At 43.8% G+C, this 10418-nt stretch overlaps 1 protein-coding gene across 1 annotated transcript; it reads right to left on the bottom strand.

Moving 5' to 3' along the window:
- Positions 1-731: 731 nt before the first annotated feature.
- On the bottom strand, positions 732-10128 carry panx2 (pannexin 2). Its single transcript, XM_080762502.1, has 5 exons — positions 9885-10128; positions 7484-8598; positions 4820-4955; positions 4173-4355; positions 732-3104 (listed from the first exon to the last, which is right to left on the bottom strand). The coding sequence occupies exons 1-5, from the start codon at positions 10111-10113 to the stop codon at positions 2791-2793; spliced, it is 1977 nt and encodes a 658-aa protein (XP_080618628.1). The 5' UTR covers positions 10114-10128; the 3' UTR covers positions 732-2790.
- Positions 10129-10418: the final 290 nt, after the last annotated feature.

The raw sequence follows: 10418 nt of genomic DNA, 5'->3' as shown, positions 1-10418 counted from the left end.
CTGTGTCTTCCGTGAGGAAGAAGCCCAACAAACCCACGTTGAGGCCTTTAGGAGGGCCATTCAATGGCCAAGTGGAGCCTGCAGAACCATTGCGGCTCGAGAATCCACCACTCCTGAATGAAGTGCCGAAGCTGGGAGTCTGGTACAACACACAGGTGTTGGACCTGGTGAGAGCAGGAGTGAACCTGGTGAGACGTAGGAGGGCCCTGGAGTCGGACAGGACTCAACCCACAGAGCCTAGTCCTTCCACGCGCCAGATTGATGTGATCCCCCCCGCATACCCAGGCTCGGCAGAGTAGTTCAGGAGGAATGGATTGTGTGGCCCTGGTTTTTCCCTAATGGGATTGATCGAGGGTATAGCTATACTATCACCCCGGCTGAGTCACCTGAGTGAGGGGTCTGATGTTGGGAGACCCGAAACCCTGATGACCTTGGGATACATCACTGAGGATACGCCCCAGGTGCATCCATGCAATGTATTTTTGTTTTACCTAAAGTAAAGGTAACCAACTGTGATTGTTATTTTATAATGTGATTACCGGTATATTAATTCAAGTTGTCTCATTGCTACGTCTGGTACTTGAGTTTTTCCCTGGAAGCTGTCAGAGCCCTAAGTGAGAACATGGAGAAAAACAAAAACATAGGAATAAAAAAGAATGAACACCAAAATGTATCCGGCAACAACAAATAACCTACTACGATTTGATATTTTTTTGAATACGTATATTTTATTTTATTGAATGACAGTACACTACGTATTGTGACAAAATATGTGATCCCTGCACAACAACTTCAGTCTCTTATACCATTACCACAAAGATTTCACTTTGTGAACGTCTGGTAGTTTACAGCAGTGGTTCTCCAACATTTTCATGTCAAGGAACCCCAGATTGATATGTATTTGGCCGCAGACCCCTTTCTGAATATATTGTTTGTGCCAGGGACCCCCATAAAGAGAAGATATGGGTTAAAAAAGAACCTTGGCATGTTGGTCAAACTGAATTTGATGCTATAGTAACAAATTTTGTTGGGAACCCCCTGAAGGACACCTAGAGGTCCCAGGACCCCACTTTGAGAACCACTGGTTTACAGGACCTAAAATTAAGCAGATCTGTGTTACCTATGGGCCTATAACATGCTTTCACACACTGTTGTGCTACAAGTGATAAAGTGCTTTTAGATGCATTTAGTGTGCTTGTGTGGTCTAAGCCTGTCTACAGATCTACAAGCACAGGTCTTGCTATTTTCAGTATGCGACACTCGTGTGCAACTAAGTATAAATCAGGCTTTTAACAGAGGGATCATGTGCCAACCAGTTGTCATGGCAATTAAATAGCCTATTTCTTTTTTACGATTGGGAGGTTAATCCGGTAAACGAGATGAGGAAAATGGAAATGTTTTTCCTCTGTGTCCCAGAGACGGGGTCACACTGGTCGACATAATGAGTTTACCAATTAATTAATTCAACATTTTGGTGACGGTACAATATGAATTAATTTTTGCCTGCGTTCGATTCAAATTGATGCAGTTGATGACATTTTAGTGGTATGGAGTCTTTATGGTGCGAACGGGTAGCAACCAGCAATTCAGCCAATAACAGCTACATCTCCATTTCATACACTTCACATCACAACGTTCTCACAAGAAAACAGCAGACGCAGATGACACACACACACACACACACACACACACACACATCTAACCAGATTTCCAATAGCCACCAGATGTCCAGTAGCTATTCAGCAGATTCTGCCCCCATGCTTTTAGACAATACTATTGTACACACAGTGACATTTGAAGTGAATGTCTTTTCCTGCACTGCCCTTAAATCAGTTATCTCATACACTTGTTAGACAATGTTCCAGTCTGTCCTTCAGTGTTTATTTCCCATTAGGTCACTGAACATGGTGTGGCGTGAATAGATCATACTTTTTGGCGAAGATGAATCCATGAAAACATTGCGTCTCATATGAAACATGTCAACCGTAGTGTCCGTATTCTGGGTCATAATAGGTGAACATTCTTCTAAAATAGCCGAACTACAAACTCAGTAGAGCTCAACGTGGCTCGTACGTATTCTTGTAGATTGGCTATTTTCACTATTTGACATATAACAAAGTATATAGGGTTTAAGTTGTTAAACACCTCATAAACACATTGAAACATGTTTTAAGCGCATACATTATTGCCACAAATATATTGTGATCTTTTGCATATTTTCTGTGCAGTTTTCAACAAGTGTATTGCGTGATCTACCTGTCTACTTGGCAATAAAGGGATTAAGCATTGTCGCGCGTACGTTCAATGTACAGTACATTTAGTTTGAAGCCATAATGCAGTCCTCTACTCCTCTTTGACGATATGCATGTTGTTTTACCTTCAGCCCTGTTCATTCCTTCCCTTTGCATCACAGATAATCTGCACCCTAGCACGCTGTTGAATCATGTCACTGCTGGTTTCATTGGTAGGTGATTGGCTGCACAGTCATCTGAGACATCATTGCCTAATGCCTATACACTGTTGTCCACTGTTAACTACATGAATATTTTGTCTCACTGGATTCTTTGACCTGCATCATCTTCATGTCAAACGACAGCGGTTTGCATAAACCTTTCAGGGCGTTCCTTTTCGGTTTCCTTTTCTGCTTCAGTGTCTGCTCATATCACCCACACCACAGAACAGTTGTACGGTGAAAGAGAGCAGGTGACTAATTGGTAGGATAGGTGATTTGGCATTGCGGGGGTTTATGTGTGCAGATTGCAGTGTTAGGGTCGGGTCGGGGGTGTGAACTCAACATTCTCCAGCTGTAATGAGCTCCACAGGTCTCTCTGCCAGTCGGTCTCTGCAGTCAGCCTCTTCCTCTTCCTCGTCAAAGAGAGCATGGTGCATCAGCAGCTGGTGTCCAGAGGCAATGGTCAAAGGCCCAGGCTGAGTTTCGGGCTGTTCCATCAGACTTAGAGGTTCAGTGGAGGTCTGGGGGCTGAGGGCGTCTTCACTGGAGGGCGCATTGGGGCTGACGCCGTTCACGTAGGCAGTGGTGGTCAGGGTCACCGATGTAGAAAAGCCAGCAGCGTTGATCGACTCTGGAGTGTCTGCCTTCTTTTCTGAAGAATGAAAGAGTGAAACACAATAATGGATGAAACCTACGAACACAAACACATGTGTGTCATCAGCATGGCACTGTGACACTCTTGTATTCATAAACTACTTGAGCCCTAGTTGAAAAATAGAGGAAATAGTAGACAAGTAGGACGCACGAACGCGGGAAGCGAACGCAGCTTATTATTAATATCAGTTTATGTGTGTGTGTGTGTGTGTGTGTGTGTGTGTGTGTGTGTGTGTGTGTGTGTGTGTGTTGTGTGTGTGTGTGTGTGTGTGTGTGTGTGTGTGTGTGTGTGTGTGTGTGTGTGTGTGTGTGTGTGTGTGTGTGTGTGTGTGTGTGTGTGTGTGTGTGTGTGTGTGATACCAGATACTCTAAATTAAAACCTCCCATATCACAGTGAAAAGTTCAAGTTCACCCCCAAGGCACTCACAAGGCAAATAATAGTACTACTATGTATTTGTTTTTCTTTCTTTTTCTTGTAAAAGTAAAAAAATGAACTGAGAGAAAATAAACATATAATATGAAACAAATTCAGCCGGGGCGCCTGATGGAGGGGAAAGGAACTGGTTGGAATAACGTGTTCCTTCCACGCGCTACGTCCAACCAGGGAAACTCCCCCCTGTCAGGTGTAAAGGAGCAACTTGGACACTCAGGCATGAAGGAAGCATGAGTTCAAGTCCGTTGTTCTCCCCTTGTCCCCCATATAGGTTGGTGGAGGGTGTGTAGAGCCCAGGATCACATTAGATGATTGACACAGGGGTGAAAAATGGGTTACAAAATCGTGGGATAAAAAATATATTAAAAAAAAAATTATGAAACAAATTGCCTGTATAATGCAATATTTATTACCTTATAATGGCAATAAACAAGTAAAACATTTTTTTTAGATAATACTCGTAACCACATCCTGGGGCCCCCACAGGACATGCTTGGGTCTCTCACATGGGTAACATGCAAAGGGGAATCCCGCCTTGGCCATGAAGGGAGAGAGTGAGGCAAAAATATTTGTTGTGTCTTGTTGCCAAGGTAGCATATTCCACCCGGGAACAGAAAGGGCCTAAGAGGTTACCTGTCATTGCAGCAGACACATGGACGACAGTGTGTGTCCCTTCAAGGAACACCGCATCCAGTGGGTGAACTGAGGGCAGCGGCTCTGTGACAGTAGCTTCCACTTTGGGCTTACGGGTCAGCATGTACGGGTGGACGTCCAGATAGAAGTTGCGAGTGTGTTTCTTTTCTATCCCACTTACATCTGTAGTGACAATACAGCAGATTGACTGGAGTTATGTTCATTAACAACTTACATTACAATGTAACATAAATGTTTGAGATGATTTCATCAATACTGTAATTATTGTCATTATTCATTATGCCTTCCATCATATATTCAACGTTCACACCATAAGATGAATGGAATGATATAAATGCAGATGATATGCATGCCATTCCCAGTCTCTCTCTCCCTGTTTAGTGTTTCCTGTCTATCTCCATGGCAGAATAGACCAAAAAATATCTTAAAAAGAAAAGTGAATGTGCAGCCCAGATGAGACACTCATGCCTCATGGCATTTCCGTAGCATTTCCAGTATAGCATTTCCAGCATAGCGTTTCCAGCATAGTGTTTCCAGCATAGTGCAGTAAAAAAATCGTACAGTTATATGGGACACTCCCAAAGACAATTCAAAACAAAAATGCCTTGGTGGACACAGCCAATTACCTTTAGCGGGAGGATGCTGTGTGCTCTTACTATCCAGAAGTGGTGCAATGAAGCTGTCCGCCACCGTTTTCCGTCTGAGGGGCTTGGGTTTATCAGGCTTGGTGTTCGTTTCCAAACGTGTCATAGTCAGGGGTTCCTTTGCAAAGGACAGAAAAGACAAGTCATTAATTTGTTCCTGTTTACAACTCTGCACAGTAAAAAAATTAAATAACTCAGTGTTAATTTAACTCTGAGAGAAATTGTACAGAGAGTTACAGACCGAGGAGGGCAAAACTAATTTTAGAGGGAAAAACAAAGGATTTTATTGTGTACGAATGCAATGATGCAACGTGAGCTGTTCATTCTGATAAAGCAGAGGAAGTTACACAAGTCTTTGTTAAGCTTTTTCCTAAGAGGCAATCAGGCACGTATTGTGCTGAAGCCTTGTTCAATTGAAAGCATTGTGTGTGTGTGTGTGTGTGTGTGTGTGTGTGTGTGTGTGTGTGTGTGTGTGTGTGTGTGTGTGTGTGTGTGTGTGTGTGTGTGTGTGTGCGCGCGCGCGCGTGCATGTGTGCGTGTGCGTGTATAAGTATATGCGTGTGTTGTATGAGAGTTGTGTGGAATAGTGAAAGTGCGAGTTCTAGTGCTACCCTTTTGGCTTTTGTACACAGAGACCCCTTTTCCACCGGTTGGTTCCCAATGGGAACCGGTTCAGTTATTTTTGGTTCTTAGTCCATGAGCCCGAGCTCCAAAATTGGAACGAATTGAGTGGACAAAACTATACCTATATTAAATTGTTTATAGGAAGTAAATTAATATATGATAACCCTTCCACAGCTTTGTCATAGGGCCTTTCTGTGTGGAGTTTGCATGTTCTCCCCGTGTCCCCTAGGGTAGGTACCCTCACAAAAAACATGCAGTAATCCTGGTCTCTAAACTGCCTCCCCCTGGCCAGCCGGGGCGCCTGATGGAGGGGGAAGGAAATGGTTGGAATAACGTGTTCCTTCCACGCAGGGAAACTCCCCCCGGTCAGGTGTAAAGGAGCAACTTGGACACTCATGCATGAAGGAATCATGAGTTCAAGTCCGTTGCTCTCCCCAGGTTGGCGGAGGGTGTGTAGAGCCCAGGATCACATTAGATGATTAGATAATTGACACAGGGTTGAAAAATGGGTTACAAAATCGTGGGATAAAAAACTAAAAACTAAAAAAACTAATTTGTAATACAATAAATCATTGTCTTCGTGTAAGTAATCAACTGGGGAAGTTTCATGATGATAACAAACTAATATAGGTATGGTTTTGCACTCAATTCATAATTAACGTTCCAATTTTGGAGCTCTGGCTCATGGACTATAACCAAAAAGGACTGAATCGGTTCCCATTGGGAACCAACCGGTGGAAGAGGAGTGACTATTCTTGCTAGTAATACATTTACCTCATGTGTGAACTATGAACAGTGCATAGCTGATTATGATAGATCTATACTATTATAGATCTATCATAGTTCTTAGAGAGCCAAATATGTTCTGAGGTGGTACTCTTGTTGTTGTTGTCTCCGTCAGGCCGAAGGCATGGCCAAGACTATGTTTTGCCCCCAGTCCGTCTGCCCGTGTGTCCATTTGTGAACAGCTAATCGGCCTCTTCCCCAAAATATGCAGATTGGCCTCCAGGAGGACGATTTTGCTAAACCAGTATTATTTTATGTTATGCTTACAGATTTTGTCAAAACATCATGCAAATTGATATGTCTATAGCCAGATTTTTCATATTCCATCCTGATTGGCTAAGATTGTCTTCCAAAGTTTGCAGGATTGTTCTGTTTTGAACAAAATGCCTCAAATCATGATTCGATTGGCGTGAAACTTTGCACGCACATTCCTACTATTCCGAGGACAAAACACTACCCATTTCACATTAGTCTATTATAGCGTTACCAGGAAGCTAGCCCCTCCTATAAACAGCTAGTGTAGATTCTGTCTGAACACAAATGCCATTGACAATAAATGAAAAATGAAATAATAAATACAGAATAGAGTTCAAAATCCTCCTCCTAACCTATAAAGCTCTCAATGGTCAGGCACCACTATATCTCAAAGAACTCATTGATCCCTACAAACCTAATAGAACACCAGTGCGTTCACAGTATGCAAAAATGCATACTGTCCCAAAAATATCAAAAGTTACAATAGGAGGCAGGGCTTTTAAGTCCCAGGCACCTCAGCAGTGGAACCTTCTCCCGGGTTTGGTCCATGGGGCTGACAAGCTCATGCATATTTAAGACTAGATTAAAAACCTTCTTTACGACAAAGACTATAGCTAGACTTGTTTTTAAGTAGTCAGTCACCCGACAAAGTTAAAAGGGTGAGAACTGAGTAAGAACCCCTCCCCCCTCCCTTTTTTGTTGTGATATATATTATCTGACAGCATTGTTTGTATTTTGTCCAAACATTATGCAAATTGGTTCACATTATCTCTATGGGCACGTGATGAAGACGTATCTGTCCGAACTTGAGTGATAAAATAAACGTGTTCTATATTTTGATTCAATACTGATCTAACCAGTAATGATGTTGTAATGTAAAATCTAGAAACATATTTATATTGGAATAAACACAATATCGGATCTAACCTAAGTGCATTCAATGTACAGTAAACATGAAGATTGTGATGACCAGTGACTTACCTTGAACGGTTGAGGAAGTGGATGTGAGGATGTCATCCACTTCATCTTCTTGCGGGGCCGTTTGATAACGTGCGGATCCATGCCTATATCACCCACTCCAACGACAGAGGGATCCATGTCGGGGTCTAAGGTCTGCATACCAGTGTCCCTCACAGTGGGCGTGGCATCGTGATTGGACTGGGCCAGGGCAGCCAGCAGTTGCCTCACCACGTTGTCATACATGAGGTCACTCTCGTTGGTGATGAAGTCCAGCCGGTTAAGGGACTTTATGTGGTCCCTGTTCTCATTGCAGAACATCGCCAGGATGTTGATGTCGCAGAACTGTGACTTTTGCCAGCGGCGCCGCTTCTTGATGCCGACTTTGTGCAACTTGTCGAACACAAAGTTGGACTTGCGCACCACAAACAGATGGAGCAGATTGAGCAAGATTATGAGGTTCATGGTGCAGAGCAAAGCTATATCTACAGCCGCCATGATGCGCTGGAGCTGCACGGCAGGCAGCTTACAGTTGACACTGAGCTTGAGTTCCAAGTAGCTGGTGGTGTCCGGCGGGCCCCCCAGGGCGCAGGTGAACTCATTCTGCCGCTGGCGGGCATAGTAGGCACTCAGGTAGGAGATGGGGATGGAGCTGAGGCAGATGATGCCCAGGTGGCGCGCCAGGTAAAGCTTTGCAAGGAAATTGCTCTGCCCGCGTCTCTCCAGGTACTTCTCGAACAAGTTCTGCTCGGGGCTCTTCTCCTTCTCCGCATTCTCTATGATCTCCCGCCTCTCGCGCTCCGTGATGCCGGGCCCTTTGGACTGGATCTGCTTCTCAATCTTTGGGGCCCGACCCTCCGCAGCCCGGTGGTAGCAGTTGTCGATCTCGTGGAGCAGGAAGTTGAGCTCGGAGGTGAGCCTCGTGGACCCGAGGAACTCCCAGCCCAGCGCGGGAATGTACATAATGCCAGCGAATGCCAACAGAGCATAGGGCAAGAACTTGTGTTCAAACAATGATGGCCGAAGTGCAGGCTCCACCCCAGGTACAGCGTCACGCAGCTCCGTCCAGCAGTAGCCTCGTGCGTACAGTGCCTGGTCTCTGGTGAAGTTATGTGGTGTGTAACAGTATATTGATTCCTCTGGGGAGAATAAAGATTGAGAATCATCAGTACACAGACACACACAGTTACTGTAAGCTACAATACAGTGGAAAGACATAATGCATGATGATGATTGATGATAATGGGCTTAGCTATAATGAAATGTGTTAAAGTTGATGAAAATTGTGTTACCCATTGAAACAATTGGTTTTATTCTAAAAAAGAAATTATGTGATTCTTGTCAGCAATAAGCGACACCTGATTCCTTCTGCAATATGTACAACTTCCTTTGGACATGGATTCTTTGTTAGTATGTGATTTATATCTGTATCTCTGAACATCCTTCAATTATCCTTTGACAATAAATCAATATGAATATCCAGGTTGTTCTGTCCATCAGGCACAGCGATAGAGCGGGTCCAATGAGCTTCACTGGTCTATGTAGGTCAGGGCTACAGGACCCTGAGCTGCTCTTGTGACTTCTATTTAATAGATGTTGAACTAAGTGCTATGAATGCAGAGCAATGATGGAAAAGTTTTGTTATCAGAGGGAAATATATTATTTTCAAGTTGTGCACTACGTTTTGCAGGTGCAAAAGAAGTTACACCTGCAGATATGTGGCGTTTCTAATAATAATATCATAATAACCATCTTTATTTGATAGAAACCTTTTCAAAACAGTGCTTAATATGCTTCACAGCTGCCAACAAGAAACAATGGCAACAGGTGATAGATTTTTAACGATTCATCTGGTTATGACACAATTCATGCATCATACGACAGTGTCACAGAAATGTAACGAAATTTGTCGAACAGCTCTAGTCTAGCCTTATAATTACATGCCCAAAATAGCTGATAGCAGGTTGAATATTAATGCTCAGTAAGGGGGCCGTCTTTTGTTTTTTCCCGTGCTACATACTTACATCAAATACCTATTTATAACCCTCTTCCATCTTCCTCCTTGTCAGTTGTTGCTCTCTGATTCCATTTCTTAGTGTCTTCCTTGTATTGTGTCATTTATACTCCATAGTTAGTGTGACGACGGCGTTGCTCGCCAACTCTTGTCAGCAAGCGACACCAAGTACACATATATGGAACTTATCTCTCCCTTTTGCAGGTTTCAGCAGGGAGAAAATATGCCTTTGTACAATGTAGGATAAAAACATGTTTATTTTGCAACTCAAACTGTTCTAACAAAGTTCCAATAAACGTATCATGACGTAGCAACTAATTAATGCACTATGCAAACTGTCTAAATTCCTCTAGTGACTAATAAACAACTGCACACTGAGGATGTAAACACTTGTGGGACAGATCGCCTCACCTGCAAAGTTTCGCGTGAAGACCAAGGTGACGAGCAGAATGGGGATAATGACAGTCCCTATGGTGACCACGCGATCGAAGGGTAGCTCCAGTTTGAGCTGGACCAGGAGGCCGGCCAGCGCCCCGTTCTTTTCATCCTGAGAGGAGCCCGGTAGTATGAGCTCCTTTAACTTTTCCCCAGCAAGCAGAGCCGTGGCCATGTCTAAGTTTTGATCGAGGAGGTTCTGCATCCGGGATTCCGGGACGCAACAAACGCAACAACTCTGTCCGGGATGACCAGAGGCCGGACGCTCCTTCCCTTACAGCTGAACACTCCGACGCAAAATCGTGAAAATACATACAGTACACAAATATAAGCGCTCACAAAACGTGTGTGGCTAAGCCTCGTCCCCTTTTACCACACACAAGACAAGACTTGACATATGGCCTATCTTCTCCAGTACTGTGAATTTTACTGAGTGTCTTGCCCCGTAGAGTGGAAGTCATAATGTTCAGGAGACAGCTCGATCCAGCTGTGCTGCATCCATCCCTGTGT

Source organism: Protomyctophum bolini (genome assembly GCF_963924005.1).
Source record: "Protomyctophum bolini genome assembly, chromosome: 4".
Taxonomy (NCBI): Eukaryota; Metazoa; Chordata; class Actinopteri; order Myctophiformes; family Myctophidae; genus Protomyctophum; species Protomyctophum bolini.
The sequence above is the reverse complement of the archived record's forward strand: the minus strand, read 5'-3'. Positions and strand labels throughout refer to the sequence as shown.